Below are 21,172 nucleotides of genomic sequence, written 5' to 3'. Positions count from 1 at the left end.
CTGGCGGTCACTTCTACTCAGGACTAACACCCGAGAAGTAGGAAACATGGCACCGCGTGACTTACTACACAGATTCCACCATGATGTGGCAGTGAGGATAGTGAGAGACGAGCTACCATCGATGAGACACCATTTCACGAAGTTCTGAGATTCTCTTCTGGAAGTAATTAGACATCTACACAAACCCCCATGACTAAACCCCACGACTTCCCCTCTCCTCACACCCATCACCCTCATCCAGACTACCAGGGCAGCCGCCCCACCCAGGGCAGAGAGCAAGTGACTCACCATCCTCACCCTCCTCCAGCGCAGGCACCCGGTAAGTACCTGGCCAGCGGGAGAAGGGAGCCGACTCCCACAGCAACATGCCCGGACCTTCCCGGCCTTTCTCCTGAATGCTCCCTCAGGGCCACGCCCTCCAAGCTCTCCATGCCTGTGCAAACATCGATCCAATGCCAGTGGCCTTGGTGCCAGGCGCTATTCTTGGCACCCGGGTGGAAAGATGACTAACACGTCAACAGCCCACAGGGAATCGGCCACAGAGGAGGGGTGCAGGCTATAAAACTCGTGGGAAACTGCCACCACGGCAGGAGGGTGCTGTGGGAACGCAGGCGCGGGAGGAGTGACGTGCAGAGGTGGGGGGAAAAGGCGAGGCGCCAACGCAGGCCCAGCGCGCGTGCACACACGCACACCCATGTCCATATTTGCAAAACAGAAGCAGAAAACTGGGTAGCAGCTGAGAAGCTGCTGTGAGAAAGCAGGGAGGCTGAGGCAAGAAGGTCACCAGGGTCAAGTCCAGCCTGAACTACTATACCTATCCAGACACTATCTCAAAACACAAAAACAAGCCAGGCACACACTTGGTGGCGCATGCTTGCGATCCCAGCACTTGGGAGGCTGAGGCAGGACTGCTGCAAGGCCAGCCTCAGACACCCAATGAATTCAAGCCAGCCCACACAACATAGTGAGATCTTGATCTTGTCCAAAAAAAAAAGCTCAACAACAACAAAAACAGATGCAGAACCAAGTTGCTCCACATAAATAAGCCTTCGTGACCCCACAATCAGAGCTCATTTCCATGCAACACAAAGCCCAGGCCTGGCACCACTGGGATTTGCTATGTTCTGGACACTTTCAAAAACTTTTACATATTGAGTTATTTACTCTAACAAGGTCAGTTCTTACACGCTGAATTCATCGAAGGTGATGAGGCTCTTGCTACCATCACTGCAGCGTGACCGACAGGGACACTGCGCATGGAGAGACCTGAAACAGTAAGCAGTGTGTTCCCAAGGATCCGATCGGGCACAGCACAGCAGGGGCTGCAGAGCACTTCCCAGCCACCCACTTAGTTATCCTCCTCATTCCTGCCCACAGGCTGAAATCTCAGCTTCTGTGGAAGGCTAAAGCAGGAGGACATCAAGTTTGAGTCAAGCCCGAATAATTCATTGAGACCCTGTCTTAAAAAATAACAAGGCCTGGGGATGTAGCTCAGTGATAGGGTACTTGCCTAGCATGTGCAAGGCCCTGGGTTCTATCCCAGTATTGCAAAAAAAGAAAATAAAGGGCCAGGGATTTAGCTCAGTGGTGCCGCCACCTGCCTCGCCAGCACAAGGAACTGAGTTCGATCCCCGTACAAAAAAAAAAAAAAGGGAAAAGAAAGAAAGAAAGAAAAGAAAAAAAATACCAACAAGCAAACCCACATCCTATGTCCTTGGTACTGCCCTCTGTTACACCCCTCCAGCACTGAGCTCATCCCCCTGTCTGGTAACTCTTCATTTATAGCCCTACAGAGACTCCCGAACTCACCTGCAATAATTAGTCCTTATTACACTTCGGTTTACCGGTAGCTTAATTTTGTTGACACAGGCTGGCCTTGAACTCCCAATCCTCCTTTGTCAGCCTCCTGAGGGCTGGGATTACAGGCATGTGTCACCAAGCCCAGCTCGATTTTTTTCTGGAGCTGCAGCTTGAACTGAGTGCCTCCCACAGGCGAAGCAAGTGCTCCACCACTCAGCCACAAACCCAAGCCTCACACGTTGGTTTTAAATTCTGATTCCCAGCTAGGATGCATCTGCATAAGGCATACAGCACAAGCCTCTGTTTTGTTGGTCACTGTGTTTTCAACACCTGGTCCTGCTACAAAGACTCAGTAAAAACCTGTACTTCTACCCTACACTAGTAGCCCCTTTAAACACAGGCTGTCTCTATGAGTTTCGTGTCCCCAACACACAGGTGTGCAAAGACCACAGTAAATGTCTGTTGAAGTGAAACTAAAGCTAAGGTGGGATAAACAGGACTCCCGCGGGAAAACTCAGAGTGTGGGAAAGAACCAACAAAGTCATCAAGAGAGGCACGAGAAGGCCTGGCTTTGGGGGCAAAAAGCAAAAAGCTGAGGTTGTATTACAGTGTGCACACAAAAGAGGTAGAGGCAGGACAAAAGGTGTAAGGACACATTGTGTGCTGTCTGTTTCTTCAGGCAGCAAGGATCCAGCCAAGCTTGCTTGCAGGAGGTCACAGTTTCCAAGAGCGATGGCCAAGGCAGCGGTGCCTGCAGGTGCAGTGCACAGAGCCAGACAGCCAAGCAGTGCCATCAACACCACCCCAAGAACAGAGAATGTCTGGAATCAGGGCCAGGAACGGGGAGACCAGCCTGCACCACCACATGTCCACTGCACAATGACGGCCTTCATATTTGCTTTTCAGAACTTAGCTCATGTGAGCAAAACACCGTAGGGCTCACCAGGAAGAGCCCCTTCATGGTACTTCGTGCCTCCTCACAGCCCACAAACCTCCAGTGGGAGCACTGATCAGGCCGTTGCCTCTCTTCCAGGGAAACAGAACAGGGCCCCCACATTGCCCACCTTTGACATCAGGCCTGAATGCCTCTCCCGACGTGGTGCAAGTAAGGAGGGTTTCCTGAGTAAGTAGGAGAGGGGAAAGGGACAAAGAAGAATTAAGACGAGTCATGTACATGTACCAGCTCCCCACAAGGGAGGTGATCACTTAGACTGCAAACACGGGAAAAAAGAAAAGGAAAAGCATCAGCTCTCTCGGAGGATAGTCCTGCTAATAAAACCCAGTCACTGTTGTGATTTCAGGGAAAAAATGCGTGGCTGTTCTGCTCTCCAGGTACCTCCTTTCTCTTTCCAAAGTATCTGCTTCCTGAAACAAGTGAAGGTGAGGGGCTGTGCCAGTCCAACTGCAATACCTTGGAGACTTGTGCCCACACCACCATTTCAGCCTTGTTTTTCCTACCGGAAGTGTGCTCGTCTACGACTAAACAGTAGAAGTTGGACGAGACAGAGCCAGAAAGCACAGTGTGAAATTGGGAATCGATTCCACAGGTCTATGGTGCACCCCAAAGACACCTCCAAGCCTCCTACCACAGGTGCAGTGAGCAGGGGTGATGGTCATGACACCCACCTGTCTGCCAATGAAGTTCCTGCCGGACAGCCTGTGATGGACACTGTCCCACCTCAGCCGAGGGGAAGGATGTCTGACCCCTCCCACACACCCTGGGATGTCCCAGACCCTATCCTTCCTTCCTTCCCCTCTCCCTGCTGCCGCTCCCTCTACGACCAACAGAATTCCAGTGCGGCTGCCAGTGACTTTTATTTTATTTTTCCCATTAAATTTATTGGTACTTTCTAGGTATACAGTACAGCTACATTCATCATTGGGATCTTGTAACTTTACATAATGTATCTTGGTTCTTATTTTTTCCCCATACCCCTGACCTCCCTTCACCCTGCCAATTTTTGTTGTTGTTGCTGTTGTTGTAGTTACTCTTCCTGTACTGAGAATTGAACCCAGAGAGCATTGAGCTACATCCCCGGCCCTTTGTATTTTGAGATAAGATCTTGCTAAGATGACAAGAGATACTCTTGCCTCAGCCTCCCCAGTAGCTGGGATTACAGGCACGTGCCACAGTGTCCTTATGCCATTCATCTTATATATCTCTCAAAGACCACAACAGAAGCCAGGCGTGTGCCACGTGCCTGTAATCCTGGCATTCTGGGCGGCTGAGGTAGGAAGCTCACAAATTCAAGCCCAGTGTGGGCAACTAATCAATTTAGTGAGACCTGTACGCCCCAAAGTTTTTTAAATTTTCTTAAAAAGCTGGAAACATAGCCCAGTACAAAGGCCTTAGGTTCAATTCTCAGAACCAAGGGAAAAAAGGCAAAGTCCCAGTACCCACAGAGCTATGATGAGCATCTGCTCACCAGGTAAATGGGTTCTCACCAGGCTCCAGCTGCCCAGTGTGCCCTGAACACAGCACATGGCCAAGAGCAGTGGATCCACGATCAGCGATCCCTGCCAGGGCCCAAGGGCTGACACGTGTGGGGGTCCCATCACAGGAGGGTGACATCAACAGGCGTCCTGTTCCTACACAGCACCGAGGCAGCCTCCGAGAATGGCCAGGGTCTGCCCTGAACCGTATCACATCACCACGACATGCTGGGAAAGGAACCCCAGATGAGATGCTCCTCTCTGCGCAGCAGTAGCTGAAGCGACCAGGAAGCACAGGACCCGGCCCGTCTGTGACACTCCAGGTTCTTCTTCCAAAGCCTGGGCCCACTCTGCCTGAGCCAAGGAAGGGTCCTCCCCACCGCACCCACCACACAGGAGCTCAGCAGAGGCCCAGGAGCGCTGTCAGCAGGATGGTGAGACGGGGCTGCTCCTCCACCAGAGACCTCCGGAGGCCCAGTGACTTTTCAGTGGCCTCTGCTGCTTCCCAGTGCTCACCCCAGCCGTCCGGCCTTGGAGCAGACTGCTGAAGGGCACCGGCACCCAGACCGAGGGGATCCGCGAGACCTGGGACAGGACACTGCCTTCCACTCTACCAAACGGACGCATCACTTCCTCTTATTCTTCACAATTCCACAAGCAACTGTAAAACCACAGGTGACGTGGGGCCCACTTTGTTGTCTGTCAGTATCCCAACCCACACACGGCCCCCGGAAGAGTGGCTCTGCAGCTTCTCCCTCACCCAGATGCTGTGAAAAGGCACAAGGCTCCAGTCCTGCCATTGTGGACCGACTCCTAGAGCTGCCTTCCTGGTTTGCACAGCAGTTGCTCTCCCTCTTCCGACCCAGCAGTGATTCCACAACAGGATGTTGCTCATAAATCACTCCCCTCGGCTCACCTGCCACCCTCCCGGCCAGCTTATTTTCACAAGAGCTGCTGTTTCCCATAGTCCTGAGTATAAACCCCAGGAAAGGTCAGCAGAGTGCTGTCCCTGCAGTCTTCACCCACTGCAGCAACTAGGCCCCGGCAAAACGGCATAGCTCTGTTCTGTGAGTGCACACAACACCTGCAAAGGGCTAGGAGGGAACGCCAGTGTACTAAAGACACATCCTGAATCCAGGGAGACAAAAGAAAAGTGAGTCACTAAGAAACAGAAGCATTTCTTTTTCTTTTTCTTTTTCTTTTCTTTTGCTATTGGGGAATCACCTGTGCTTGCGAGACAGGTGGTAGAACCGCTGAGCTAAACCCCCAGCCAACAGAAGCACTTCTGGATGGTAGAGGCCAATTTTCATTGATATTTAATGATTTAACTTATTGAACATATTGAATCTCTACCCTTTCCAGGTAGAATGCCAGCCCTTGGAGATGCAGATGTCAACCTGTGTGCATCTGTGTGCACACGCGCGCATGCATACTCACGCACATTCACACACAGGGCTGGAGACTGAGCTGGGGCCTGGGGCCTGCACCCAAGTGCTCCGCCACTGAGCTCCATCAGACTCCAGACCCCTCCTACTTCCTTGGTGGCTCCTGGAATCTTCTCGGTGCTTAGCGGCCACTAAACTGCCCTTCCTGGACACTTCCGCTTCCCTCTCCCCTTGGGAAGCCTTCATTTTCCCCGATCTGTGTGCAGGTTAATCCCAGACTTTCCCAACTGAACTTCAGGCTCAGACAGCAAATTGCAGGCCTGGCAGCTCTACCTGTAAGAAGCTTCAAAGGCCCCAGGCTGGGGTCAGGCTCAGGGACAGAGCACTTGCAAGTCACACAGGAGGCCCTGGGTTCCAGCCACAGCACTGATGAAAAACAAGATACCAGAACCACCCTCCATATTCCCCATGTATTTAATTTTTTGGACAGGGTCTTACCCAATCTGGCCTTGAGCTTGCAATCCTTCTACCTCAGCCTCTTGAGTAGCAGGCATCATGACAAGCATGTGGCACTACACCTGGCTAAGTCTTCCCCATCTGCATGTCATAGAATCTCCCATGACAAAGCCAAACATTAAGAGCTATTTTTAATGTAAACTGGTGAAACCACCACGGAAATTCCTCAAAAATTAAAATGAGAACTTCCATCTGTTCCAAGGTGTCATCCTGAAAGGGTTAGGACATCATATTACAGTCATGCACACAAACCCATGTTCACAGTAGCACAACTCACAAGAGCAATGTCTCAGAGGTGTCCATCAACAGATGACTGGATAAGAGAAGTGAGTATTTCCACACAATGGTGCACTACTCTGCCACCAGAAAGATAAACTCGAGTCATGTTTGGGAAGTTGGGTGCACCTTGAGATCATACTGTAAAGTGAAATAAACCAGACACACAAGCTTCAATATCAGTTTCTCTTAGGCAGGGGAGGGGAAGTGGACGAAAAAATAATTAAGATGTGTTATATTCACGTACCAGCTCCCCGTGAGGAATGTGACCATTATGCACTGCGAACACGGACTAATAAAAATTAAAATAAGAAAAATAATAACTCTGGCCTTTCTCCTTTAAACTTCCCAGCAAACCCTCACCCACTGTTTCTAGAGATTGTACCGACCCCTCGGTCCCCTGCAGCTCTCGGAAACAGGCGAAGTCCCCTTACTGGGTGCTCTGCTTGCACTTCCGTCCCTCTGGGCCCCATCCGACCCTTGACACCCGACTTCCCACACCGCTTGGCATTGCTTCCCACTCTCTAGAACGCGAAGGTGTCTTCCTGGCACGGTGACCAGGCCAATTCCTGCCCTGGGGAGCTCATGCAGCTGCTCACAAGGGCCCTACTTGCCTGGGGTTTCCCCAAGTCTCCATAGCTGCAGTTCCTCCCTCTCGGAGCACATTTCTCTTTTCTCAGTTCCACCACTGAGGTAGGAACCACTCAGTGGAGGTGGGACAACAGCTCAGCAGTTACACAGAGAAAATCTAGGGCATGAAAAGGAAGGGAGTCAGGGGTACAGATCTGAGGGCTGGCAAGTGTGATCAAGCAGGATAAAAAAGGAAGTGCACTCCTGTCATCCAACACTCTGGAAAGCTGAGGCAGGAGGATAACAAGTTCAAGCGCAGCCCAGGCAACTGAGAGAGACCCTGTCTCAAAAATTTTAAAGGTGGGGTGGGGTGGGTATATCAGTCCACAGCACCACAACTAAAAAGGAAGGTTTGTAAGAGATCGGAAAGGACTGACATCACACGCAAAACTCAGCTCTGAGTATGCATCGAAGTGAGAAAAGTACCACAGCACCGGCGTTTAAGGGACATGGGTTCCAAACAAGCTGTGCACTTCCCAGACTCCAAGTCCTGATCTCATTCTAAAACAAGGTACACGAGGCCCACACACCTCCCTGTCCCCATCGACGCTAGCTGACAGGAAACAACAAACCCTTCACACACACTAAGAATCACCTTCTAGTCTGCTCAGAGGGGAACTCATGCTCAGAGGGAACTTCCCTTTATGAGGGAGGGAAGCCTGCTCAAGTATGAAGGGACCATGAATGGGGCACGGAGCGGGGCCACCAAGGTGCTGCTGTGTAGACACTGACAAACTGGGGCACCACGGGGCCCAATCAGCATCCAGGCACAGCCACTTGTTTCTGAAAGGGCTCTGGGGACCAATGGGTGGCGGGACTCAGCACTTACCCAGTCCTAACGATGCACTTACAGGCCTGCAAACAAGGTCCTCAGAAGGCCAACAGCAAGAGTGTCTCCAGTCACCAGCTTTCAGTTAATGCATTAGAAAGAGAAAGAGTCGGGGTTGTTTTTCCAAAACCAGGAAAAATGGTCCCAACTCTGACCATTCTCCCTCTACCCTTCCTCCTGCACAACCAACAGCAAACAATCTCAATTACTGTCACTAGCAAAAAACAGATTTTGCTGAAGAATTAGACAGGCCTTTCCTACGAAAGTAGTTTACAGCTTGGAGAGCCTCTCTGGGTAGTGGTGACACACACCTGGCATCCCAGCACTTGGGAGGATGAGGCAGGAGAATGGCTACAAGTTTGACGCTACACAGTAAGGCTCTGTCTCAAAAAGCAAATAAAATTTTGGAGCTCCGGGACATTAAGAGATAGTGAGGGGTCCAGGGATTTAGCTCAGTGGCATCATGACTGCCTCAAAAGCGCAGGGTTATGAATTCAATCGCTGGTATCAAACAAAAAAAAAAAAAAAAAAAAAAAGAGAGAGAGAGAGAGAAGGACGGTGCGTGGATTACTGCTCTGCTCACAGCGCCCTCCTTTCCTGTCCTCCACACCATGAGTAGGACAGAGGCCGGGCATCCGAAACAGGCAGGAAGTGCACCAAAAGCAAGGAACATCCGGGTGACAGAGTTGGCGAGGTGCTGTCTCACCGGGCAGAGGGAAGACGCCAGTAGGAAGAGGGCTGGGAGAACAGTCCTATTATTAACCCCAAAGTCACCAGCAAGCCACCAAGCTCTCTAAACCTGGATGGAACATACATCTGAGCCACTCTGCGAGGTCCTCGGGAGGTCCAAATGCAACGCTGGCCTCGGGGGGCCTCTGAACAACAGAGAAGCAGCACTGGGAAAGACACGCGATGCCAACACTTTACACAGTGACCAGGACTCAGGCTCTCGTGTGACCAGGGCTCAGGCTCTGGTCCCTTCCCGCCCATCAGAGCGGCTTTTGTCCTCAACACTGCCCTGGTTCCAGTAGACACACGGCACGGATCTGAGGAATGAGTGAATCTTGGATTCTCTTTCTTTGGGTGGTGCTGGTACAGGGAACAGAGTCACTACATTGCCCAGGCTCAGTACACTTGCCATCCTCCTGGCTTAGTCCAACTGTATTATCTGGAGTACAGAGGGCCAGCAACCACCACAGAAAAAAGAGCTTCAATATAAAACTATACCAAAATAAAAGGGTAACATGTTTTGCTAAGTAAAAAATTTACTTTTTTTGCATTTATTCGTGTGCATCTCCTTTTTTGTGTTGACAGGGTCTTGCTATGTATTCCAGGCTGGCCTTGAACTCAGAGTGATGCCTCCCAAGTGCTGGAATTGTAGGCTTGTTCCACCACATGGCTACATCCTACTATGACATTTCAGTAAGAAATATGAAATGGGCAACCCATTCAGGATGACTCCTGTCTCTTGGGAGCTATTCCTATTCCCCAATAAATTTTCCTACTCTTAAAAAAAAAAAAAAAAAAAAAAGTGTGTGTGTGTGTGTGTGTGTGTGTGTGTGTGTGTATGAATGAAACGATTTTATTGAGATACTAATTCATGGGTTATCTACCATTTTCAATTACCCAAACTTAAGAGACTGGGCATAGCTCAATGGAGGAGCACTTGCCTGCATAAACAAGGCACTGGTTTAAACCCCAGCACCACCAGATAAAGAAGTTAGCAAGACAAGTTCCACACTAACAAATAAGAATCGGCCCCACAATCAGCTAAACCTACTGCGGCAAGAACACGGTGTTGCACAGTTCACGCCAGGGTGCTGCAGGTCCAGTACATCGTGGGAGCACTGCTTCCTCCACATTTCTCAGTGGAGCCCAAACTTCTAAACTCAGGCATTTTAGGAAGAGCATAAAATTCAAATCCTGCAGGCCCTAAGCAATAAAACTAAGAAGGCAGGTCAACAGAAAGGGAAGAAACTGTGCATCACACATCAACTCCATACTCTGAGTGCTCTGCTGGATTATGAAAAAGTGCATAAAATCCTCAGTGTTCCTACTTTACAGAGGAAGGGTCCTGGCTGGAGAGGACAAGTTGGTGCCAGCACTGCACAGCTAACGAGAAGGGAGGGAGCTCCGCCCAGGTCTCACAGGGCTCAAAGCAAACGCTCTTCCTTCCGAACCCAGGCTCTTTACAGGGAAAGCTAGCGGTGGGCCCCTAGCCTAGGAGCAGTGCCCAGGGACCAGAGTGGGGCAGAAGGGATGAGAAGTGGCAGCCCCAAGCCTCTTCCACACACACCTCCCACTGCATCTAAGCGGGCCCCCGGGTGCCACCTCTCTGGCTTTGACTTCTACAAACTACTGCTGCACACGGATCTTAGAATATACTTTTTAGACAAAAAGATATTTTCTCCACTAAGTTATGAAATATCCTGGCCCATCTGAAAATCTGCAGCTCCTTTTTTGGGGATCGAACTCGGGACCTTGCGCTTGCAAGCAGGCGCCAAAACCACTGAGCTAAATCCCAGCCCTGCAGCTCCATTTTTAAATGAACAACAATCTCCTATGTCAGTCAAGTTTCTGCCAGATGCTGAGATAACCTGACTGAGAATGCTGCGGCTCCTAACTGTGGGGAGGCTGATGTGGCAACAGGGCCACCCCACAACTCGGTGCAAGGCCACAGAGACCACAGTGTGCCTGAAGCAGACACCCGTCACCTCACCACGAGACCGAGGATCTGATGAGGCGGCCTGGGCAGGCTGTACTTAGCCTGGGCACTGCTCACCACCCTTCCTTCGTCCCACACGCGCTCATCAGGCCCCTACTCATCAGCCTAATCAGCTTTGCTCAGAGCGCTGTGGCCCTACACAAGCACTCCCCACAGACCCTTTCCCCGTGCTCAGCAGGAGTCAGAACAGAGCAGTGCTCGCCCAGGATGTGAGCCATGCAGTGGAGGGACACGAGCTGGGAAAGGACTGCCTGCCCACCGGCTTCCGGGAGGCCAGGGGGAAGGGGGTTGAGGACTTGAGGCCTGGCAACAGAGGAATCTGGCCAGACTATCTGCCAGGGACAACACAGTTCACTTTTCCTCTTTCGTCTGAAAAATACAACCATACCTGGGGTTGCCAAATTAGAAAGTCGGTCTGATCTATCCAACAGCACAGACGCCGTCACTGCACCTATTCAAGCCTAGATGCTCTGGTGCTGGACAAAGTCAGCGACATTTTCTTTGCCTAGCATACACAAGGCTGTTCAATCCCCACACTGGGGAACCCTCAGGGCGTCCCGCATCCTCCATCCTGTGTCCAGAGCAGGAAGGGCCCTAAGGGTCCTCTCAGCTGCCACTGAACACGGCTCAGCTCACCAGGGCTTCTCCCTGCAGACCACCCAGGACTCCAGGCTTCTTCCCAACGGCGACATCTGTCCTGTCTCAAGTCCTGCAGCTTGTGTGTGTGCAACACTCTGAAGGTGGGAAGTCAGGGAACACCTTGGTATTCCTGGGTTCCCAGTGCCTCACTGGTCCACTCAGGTTACACGGTATCTCTGATCTCCAGCTGCTGAAAATCAGGGTAGGGCCTGGGCAGACTGCAGGAGGAACTGAGTGAGAAACATCAGCAGAAAAGAAGCCTGCCAGGAGCCCAGGACATGAGAGGAGGATCCTCACCCCTTCACCCTGTGGACAGCAGCTTCTGAGCCAGTCCTGAAAACTGCTGTGTACAGCACCACCTGCCACACAGCTTAAGCCAAAAGGCTCCTCCACGATACAGAGAGCCCTTGTGGCTGCACAAGTAAATGGAGCACTATCTTTAAACTCTCAAGGAAAATTTTACAAGCACCTTATAAAAAGCTGAGACTTCTTAAAAAACGGAACCCTGTCTACGCTTCACTAGAATACACAAGTCCCATCCCTGCTGCTGGTGAGGAAAGGAGTGGAAAACGGCCTCCCTCTCCCCAGAGCTCAGGAAGCAGGGACTCTGCCAGCTCCGCTCAGTGTAAGGAAAACACAAACACAGCTAAGTGCCCGCCCTCCAGCGCTCAGTACGGAAGGGAAGGCCGCTTGCAGGCCACTGTGGGCAGTCATTCTTCCTGGTTTGAGAATCAGGGTAGAGCCATCACTAACAAAGATCTTTCAGCATGAGTGCACAGTCAAAATTCAAATGAGGAGCAGCCCTACACCCGCCACTAGGAAACCCTGTTTTCTTTTAATTAGAAAAAAAATTTAGAGGTCATCCCCGAGCTTTGTTTACAAGTAATGAGTCCAGCAGCCCCCATTTATCACCCCAGGAGATTCTTTTACACTTTGATGTGAAAAGAGTCAGGGCTCATTGTGACTTCAACTACTCCAACCATAGCCCATTCATTTGCAAACGAAGCCCTGGCCCGTCAGAACCAACTGTCAGGAAAAGAATTCATTGCTTCTCCTTCCAATTATTTATCAGAGACAGGAGAGAGGCCGGCTTTAAGACTTTGCTCAAGAAAAGGTTCCCAGCACAGCCCCAGCACATTCCCTACCTGATTGGCCCTTCAGCCTAGAAGGCCCCTTCCGGGAATCACCACACAGGAGGCGGTGTGTGTGTGTGTGTCTCTCTCTCTCTCTCTCTCTCTCTCTCTCTCTCTCCCCAAGTGGCCTAACATTACTATTCTTTTCTGGGCAATGCCATAATCTTCTCCAGGTCTAGGAAGCTACCAGCACCTCGACTTGGTCTCAACAATGAGACCGAAAGGCACCAGCTGACCCCTGCCCCCACCCCATCTTTGTCTTTGCCAGACTTACAGGAGCAGGAACTGCTTGGAGAGTTTAAAGGGGAAAAAGATGAAATATTTTTTGAGTATCCAGGAACTCTGAGAAGGTCGTCAAAAAGAAGAAAGTACACAGCATGGAGGTTATTTTTTAAGCAAACATCTTAAAATTAGTATTACTGTGTTTTGGTGCTACTGGAAATTAAACCCAGGGCCTCTGTACTGAGCTATGGCTGAGCCCTTTTTAATTTTTTTTTTTTTTTTTAATTTAAGAAAGGGTCTCATTAAGTTGCTGAATTGTGTGGGCTGGGCTTGAACTTGCAATCCTCCTGCATCAGCCTCCTACAGTGCTAGGATTACAGCAGTGTACAACTAACTACACCTGAGAAGATACATTTTTAAAAGTATACAGGGCTGGGAAGTAGCTCAGTGGCAGAACGTGCCGAGCATACACAAGGCCCTCAGTTTGTTCCCGGAGCACGACACACACATACACACAGAAAATAAAGCAAAACATATAAAAAAGCACAGCTCTGCCTTTTCACAAAGCGTCCTGAACAACACCTGGGACCGAACACTCTGGGACTGCTGAGCAGTTTTAAGCAAAACCACCTTCCCTGAATAAAGGTGCGTGAACAGTTAACTTGCACACCTCAGAAGGCCCAGGGACACAAACCTCAAAGCCAAGAAGGTCTCAGTGGCCATGCGGGGGTTGGGGGCACTGCTGGATGCTCAGCAGCAGCACTGGCCTCTCCCCAACCGCACAGTGATGACTGAGAATCTCCAAACTCTGCCAAATGGCTCTGGAGTAGGGGGGCACAACTGCCCCCAGGTAGGAACCAGGGGTGTCGGGCACAAATGCAAAGTAGATAGTTCTCCAGGGGGCACATCATCAGCTGGGTTTCTACAGCATGAGGAAATATTGTAGACAGCTAAGTCAATTAGGTATCTCCTACGCAGTTAGACAGGACTGGCCCTGCAGGAGTCGATACGAAAGACAACCCAGACAGCCACTGAAGGTGAGCTGTATTATTAAAAGAGAAAAGTATTACATTCACATGCTTCCCCTGGAGAGGAACAGCAGCAACAGATATTCTATAGGCATCATTCTCCCTGTTTTCTTTCTCCAAATTCCTTGTTCATTCTATGTATGCTTTCTCCGGGACTAGTTTTCCCATTTGATTCCTATTTAATCACTATTACCTGGGTGACTATACAGGTAATCTAACTGGTTGACCATAGTTTTGTCCCACCTTATGCCCACCTTGTGATTTCCCACTGAATCTTATTAGTTGGCTATAGTTTTGTCCCAATTTGTACCCGCCTCACCTTGTGGCTTGGCTCTATTAAAAAAAAACCCTGATCATAGGGCTGGGGATTTAGCTCAATGGTTGTCGCGAGCGTCAGAGATGCGAACATTCTCTGGATCCCATTCAGTAACGACTGCGAGAGGTATATCGGTTATAGTAACCTTTTTATTATTGCGTTCGTCATCAGTCACACAGAAACACGACCAAACAAAAGCAAATAGTAATATAAGTAATAGTATGTAAGAATAATGCCAACCCATAGCACTTTCAGCAAATCAGCCAGTTCATTCATAGCTTATAGAGTCCATACGACCTGAGTATGTGGTCCGTGGCCCGTGGTCCCCGGATTCTCGTCAGCAGGGCCGGTTCGCGACATTCGATGATCGCAGAGCTGCGGTTTCAGTTTCAATCTCGGGTCTCGGCACGGTCTGGTCTAGCTTCGAGCCATCTCGAATGAGAGAGCTGCTGGTGGGCTCTAGTCGTGGTCTTTTATACTCTTCTTGGCATTTATCACTCGTTTCACACATTGCTATCACTCCAAGCAGGTTGCAATGACTTCACTCTAGCTTGTCACACTCTTAACACACTTCTTATGACATCACTTCAAACCTAATCACTTCAAACACTTCAAATTAAGTTGCCAGCACTCAAACTGTGCTCCTTATCTTGCCTGCTACCTGCAGCGTTGGGAATTTCCACTTGCTGCTTACATGTTCATTACAATGGTTCAGTGGCCTGCCTTACAAGCACAAGGACCTGAGTTCAATCCCCGGTATCAAAAAAAAAAAAGAAAAATCCTGCCCTGGGCAACCCACTTGTGTTTAGGATATCTAGCAGGTTGGGAGCTTTAATATTTCCTTGTTTGGGTTATTTTCGCTCATGTGGATTACTTGGTGTCCTGTATCCGAAATGCTACAGATTAAAACTCAAGGCAAAACCAAATGCAAGGTGTGAAGTTTGATTCACTAGAACCCAGGTGGGAGTAACTTCAAAAGATGTTTAAAAGCCACCTGAGAAGCCGGATGTGGCTGCACACTTAAGAAGCTGAGGCAGGAGGACTGCTGTAAGTTCAAGGCCAACCTGAACTACAGAGTGAGACCCTCTCTCAGAACACAAACAAACAAATGCTATCTAAAAAGCTTTGATCTGGGCTAGATATTAGATGAATTTAAAATGTAAATTTTATTAGGCAGGGGTTTGACGTGTAGCTCCACAGGGAGATGTCCACAGTTCTTTTAGAGATGAACATAAAGGATGGAGGACTGAAAAGAGGTGTCTGGGATTTGCCTTCACATACTTCAGCAAAGGGGAGGGGAGGAGAAAGGAGGGAAGCGGGGAAAGGTGATATATTTTTTTTCAATATGGCAAAATCCTGAGAAATGTCACGTGTGAGAAAATTATTCTCTCTAGCTCTACCAATGTCTGAATATTTCCATTTACAATGACAAAGGAGAGGAGGAGATTAAGCACTGCGCACGCCCACACTAGATTAGGATGCTGTGGCCCATCAGGGCTGGCATGGATTTGAGGTTCTGGGATGGAACCCAAGGTGTCAGCATGCTGGGCCAGGGCTCTAGCTCCAGCCCCGTGTTTCCTGGCAACAACACACGACGTGATTCCCTGTGCTCTTTCCCTTTACTCTTCTGCCTAACAGCAATCACAACCCTTCATGCGTTCAGTAGCTTGAAGAACGGTTGTCCACTTGATGATATCCAGCAACATCTCACCCAGGCAAAAGTGTTCCTTGTACCATCTTGTGTGCTTTTCCACCTCTTTACAGAAACAAAGACAATGTCCCCTATACTGCAGGCTAAGAAGGACTTGATGGTGAAAGCAGAAATAAAACTGCAGTGTCTTTTTTTGGTACTGGGGATCAAACTCGGGTTCTTGCACTTGGCAGGCAGGCAGGGAGGTACCACTGAACTAAATCCCTAGCCCGTGTCTTCTTTTATGTTTGATGTTACTTAGAATTGCATCCAAAGTTTTCCCCAACTAAACTAATGGCCTGGCCCTCCCTGTAGTGCAATTTACATATTCAGCAATGAGGTCTTTGCCTCTAACTGCACTAAGCTACTCATGGGACTATTTCACAGGACTATTTAATGGGAGCTACAGAAACAAAACACAAGATTTGAAATCATGTCTCCCAAAGTTCTGAAAACAGGGGAAACAAGAACTGAAATTCCTTTCTTACTAAGCCTGTCCCATAAACTCCACAGGAGGCTGACTGGCCCAGCTTGGGAGAGAAAGGACTGTCCTGACTGTAAGCCTCCAAAAAGGGGGAGAAGGTTTCTCCCTACCTCAAGATGGTACAAAGTCAGAATCTCTACAATGCCCGCTCAATCCTGCACAATTACTTCACTCAAGGGTGTCTCATCTCACCCAAAGCACCCGTTGGATGGACAGAGGCACCCCCTGAACTGACACAATGCCAACCGCCCAAGCAGTGCCTGTCCCCCTATAGCCCAGGTCAGATATGAACTCAGGGTCCCCAACTGTTGGCTTCGAGGCAAGCAGAGAAGACTACAGGTAGATGAGTCTGAAACAGGCCCAGGCACTGAGACTGAGGATGAACTCACCGTGATCTAAGGGCCACGCTGAACAAATCTACCTTCCACACAAGCAACTCAGCTCCAATGTAGACACCCCCCCCACCAAGAAAAACACAGGTCCAGCCTGATTCATCATAGAAAGCGGATGCGACCGAAATGCCCACCCGCTGGTGAACAGTAAACAAAAAGTGATACTGCCATACATGGGGTATTATAAAAACAGAGGGAAATGTCTGCCCGTGTTACACGGATGGATCTTGAAAATCTCAAACCAAGAAGAGGCTGGCCACAGCTCCACACATCTGACGAACAGGTTGACTTGAACATCAGAACAGACAAAGTAGCCTGGGGCCCTAAGGGCTGGGTTGGAATGGGACTGACTGAGCCAGTAGCCTCATCTGCCAGGGGAGACAGGAATATTCTTTGGCCGATTGTAGCGACGATCCATGTCAGTGCGTGCACTCACTAAAACCTACTAAATTACATACTTAAATACATACATGTAAATTACACCTCCACTGAGTTTCTGTTGTTTTTAAAGCTGACTGAGCCACTTGCCACTTTGGGGAAACTGCAGCCATTAATCCCTTCAGCAAGCGTCTGGAAAGAAGGCCCCACTCACAAAGTCTGTCCGTATATAATAGGTGTTAATCTGCTTACCACTGTGTGGCTCCCTCACTAATTGAAGTCGCTTCTCAATTAGGAGAATTAACTATTGTTTCAGATTCTTCTGAGCAAAGAGTTGCCAGAGTGCAACCTCTCCGACCAGTACTCCTGTGATGTGAAAGGCCACCAGCAGACCTCTGAAGCGTTAAGTCTGCACCCTTAATGGCAGAGGACATCCAACCCTGTCTCATCTGGCTGCCCTGCCTGAAATAAAATGCTCTTTGGTTTCATGTTACACATTTTCCCCAAATCACCAAGGAACCATTTCCCAGAGTGTCCCAGTTTTACTCTTGCTTCAGTTACCTGGGCTCAAATCAGAAGACTATAATTCACCACTTTGAAAAAAAAAGTAATTTTAATTTTAAAATCCCAAGAAAAGAAAATGTGAGATTTCAAGCAATTTATACAAAAGGGTAAAACATTAAATGCTACTGAAATGCAAAAGGGCACGTTCTTCTTCAATAAGGAAAAAGATAAGGAACTGGGAACTCCAGGAAAAACAAAAACACCATTCTAAGATGAAGCAGCCCAGCCGGGGATTTAGCTTAGTGGCTCTGGTAGTGCCTGTCTTGCAAGCACAAGGACCCGAGCTTGATCCCCAGTACCAAAAACAACAACAAAAAAACCCCAAAACAAACTAAGATGAAGCAGCCTGAAACGTGGCATGCGTCTGAAAAGCTCATTCGTCCTCATCAAAATAAACCTGTTTTACTCAGGGCTGGAGTTGACTCTGAACATTTACAGAAATGAAACCCAAAATACTATTTTGCTTTTTAATCAAAATACTTCAAAGGGATTTAACTCAGTGGTTCCGCTGCCTACCTTGCAAGTGCAAGGTCCCAAGTTCGGTCCCCTCCCACCCCAAAAAATTTCAAAGAGACAAAGTCAAAATACCAAAAATGAGGATCGGGGCAGAGCCCAGTGGTAATGAACTTGCCTAGCGTATGCACAGCCTGCTGCACTGTTCCCAGCACCACACACACACACACACACACACACACAAAACCCAACGATAATTTTTCTAAAAATGACTAAAAGCCACAGAAGTAACTCCTGGAGATACAACCAGTTAAGAATAGTTACGATAAATATTAATGAAGAATCTGCCTGAAGCCAGGTGTGTTAGCACTCATCTATATTGACAGCAACTTGGGAGGCTCGAGGCTGAGGTAGAGAATTGTGTTTGAGACCAGTACGGGAAACTCAGCATGATCCTGTCTCAAAATAAAATAGAAAGTGTCAGAGATATAGCACAATAGAACAGCACTTATTAGGAGGTTCTGAGTTTGAGCCCTGGTGCCCTCCCTCGAATAAGACAATGCCTGAATAAGAAAGTGTTTCAAAAACACACCAGAAGAGGGCTAGGGATGTAGCTTAGTGGCTCAGACGTACCTCAGTGGCACCACACCTGCCTCACAAACAGAAGGTCCTGAGTTTGATCCCCAGTACGAAAAAAAAAAAATGCCAGGAGGTAAAGTTGATGGAACAAAATGGATCCCAACAATAGCCCTGAGAATGAGCACCCAAGTAAATGAAGCCAATACAGATAATTTATTTAATAAAGTATACTGAGAAACATCGTCTAGACTCTTGCTTTAAAAACAGAAAGATTCCCAGGTATCCTCAACATTTCAGTTTTCCATTAATATCAAAGCTTATGTGGACTTCAGACTTCAGTGCCGGTGCGCAGAAACACCGAAAAGCCCTCACTGTAAAATGGGTGGCGAGTTCCCAATGCCCGCACCTCACGGCACGCAGGACTCTAGCCATGCAGAAGCTGTCGCGAGCTGGTGCACCCCAGTGCTTTCCCCGGCCTGTCTCTCGGAGCAAAGAGACAAAGCCGTGCCTGCAGCAGGGATCCATGTGGGAACCTAGGGACCTGCGGCAGAGGGGAGAAACGGGTCCTGCCTCTGAGGCCCGTGAGTACCCCACGCTGAGGGCCGCTACGTGGTAGTGCAAACCCGGTGCTGTGGAGCCTCAACATTGTCAAAAGACAGACATGCAGACAGTCCCGCTAACATACTGCAGGGACGGCTTTCAGAAGGCCAAGAGGAGCCAACCAAAGTTCACGCGCTGACCAGCTCGCCCCCTTACGAGTTCCAATCTCAGGGCACACCATGAAATCACATGCACACCAGCCAAGAACACGTGCCACGAGTTTCGCAACCTCCAAGGAGGAAAGAGCTTCCTAAGTACACTCCACACCCGCATCCATAACAGGCAGGACACTGAACCGCACTAACACGGGAGCTGTGAGTAACTGAAGAAAGGAAATGCAGACAGGGTTCCCGCCTGCCTCTGGGTGTGTGGACTCCTGAACCTGGGGCGGGGCTGAGCGTAATGACAGCAGTCCTTCCAGGGCCACCCGAAGCCCCAAAATTCCCTACAGGCACCAGAAAGGGAAGAACAGAAAGCATCTGGGACCTCGCAGGTACCATTGTCCACAAATACTAGCTGTCGCCAGGTGCAGTGGCACCTGTCTTACTCCCCAACTATTTAGAAGGTGAGGCAGGAGGATGGCTTGAGCCCAAGAATTCAAGGCCAGCCTGGGAAACATCATGAAATCTTCACCTCTTAAAAATAAAATAAAAACGAAACAAGACAAAACACTAGTTAAGTTTGAGTCTCCATTTTTTTGCACCTCAATGTTTGCGAAATGCTAATATCTCAAGTAAAAACGGGGCCAGGGATTTAGCTCATTGGTTCCACCGCTTGTGACTCAAGGTCCCGAGTTCGATCCCTGGTACCAAAAAACAAACAAACAAACAACAAACAAAACTGACCAACATCCAGGAATGGTGGCCCATGTCGATAATCCCAGCACTCAGGAGGCTGAGACAAGAAGACTGCCAAAAACTGGAGGCCAGCCTGGGCTACATGGTGAGGTTAAGGTCAGCCTAAACTACATAGGGAGATCCTGCCCCCGCACACACACACAAAAACTGACTGATGGGGAAAAAAATTGACAATGATATTAATTCTTTTTTTTTCTTTTTTACAGTACTAGGGATTGAACGTAGGACCTTGTACTTGCCAGGCAGTTGCGGCACCACTGAGCTACATCCCCAGCCCTGATGTTAATTCCTTTGTTGTCTTTTTTTTTTTTTTAATAGATTATGTAAGAGCTGGGGGTTTAGCTCAGTGGTGTCACGCCTGCCTGGCAAGCACAAGGTCCTGAGTTCGATCCCTGGACCAAAATAAATATATAAAATAAATAAATGACTAAAACAGGCTATGTAGTCCAAGCTGGCTTTGAATTTACTACATAGTCCAGACTGGACTCTTATCTCTCTGGCCTCCAAATCATGGCAATCCTCCTGCCTCAGTCTCCCATGTGCCGAGATTATAGCTATGCATCAACACCAAGCTTTAAGAGTTCTTTTGGACTGAGGGGATGTAGCTCAGTCATTAGAGCGCTTGCCTAGCATTCTTGAGATCTGTGTTCCATCCTCAGCACCATCACACACACACACACACACACGCACACCCCTCGGTTTATGCCTTGTGAAGCTGATTCTGAACTTCAGCATTATTGTATGGTTGAAATGAATTGTGCACTCCACACTTACCTGCTGCTGCCGCTGCTGCTGTTGAGTCTTCCTGCAAAGGCCATGGCAGCCAGTCAGTGGGGAGCCGAGGGTGTGCTCATCTGCAAGAGAAAGGGCAGCCTGTGACACCAGTGGCACAGCCTCTGCAGGGGCCTTTCTGGGCTCCCATCTGAGTGCATATCTAAAATGTATCAATAAATGTTTTGTTTTTTAAAATGACATTTCTGTGAACATTACAATAAACCTGTCCAGTACACACTAAGTCCCCATTTTATATCGGAGAGACTTGGTTATGCACAGCACCAGCACCATACATAATAAAGTCAACAGGAGGGAGGTGAGTGTCTGCCTAGCCAGGGGAAGGAGAGTGTAGCTCTCCAAAGAAGGGCACGGCTAAAGGCTGGGGCTTTGCCTCAGTGGTTCCGCCACCTGCCTCGCAAGTGCAAGGGTCAAAATTCCATCCCCAGTACAAAAAAAAAAAAAAAAAAAA

At 49.0% G+C, this 21,172-nt stretch overlaps 1 protein-coding gene across 2 annotated transcripts in view; it reads right to left on the bottom strand.

The window, feature by feature from the left end:
• The window catches only part of Aff1 (AF4/FMR2 family member 1), a 152,144-nt gene extending 131,361 nt beyond the window's left edge, over positions 1 to 20,783 (bottom strand). Inside the window, exon 1 of one of the 2 annotated variants that reach the window (XM_010606726.1) lies at positions 20,704 to 20,783. In XM_010606726.1, coding sequence (XP_010605028.1) covers positions 20,704 to 20,747 — 44 coding nt within the window. In that variant the 5' untranslated portion in view covers positions 20,748 to 20,783. The remainder of the gene's footprint in view (positions 1 to 20,703) is intronic. The other variant, XM_019204944.2, reaches the window with a different exon arrangement.
• Between the last annotated feature and the right edge of the window lie 389 nt (positions 20,784 to 21,172).

This window comes from Fukomys damarensis, unplaced genomic scaffold (genome assembly GCF_012274545.1).
Source record: "Fukomys damarensis isolate Sample0158 unplaced genomic scaffold, DMR_v1.0_HiC HiC_scaffold_37, whole genome shotgun sequence".
In the NCBI taxonomy this organism is placed as follows: domain Eukaryota; kingdom Metazoa; phylum Chordata; class Mammalia; order Rodentia; family Bathyergidae; genus Fukomys; species Fukomys damarensis.
This window is presented reverse-complemented; position numbering and strand designations above follow the sequence as displayed.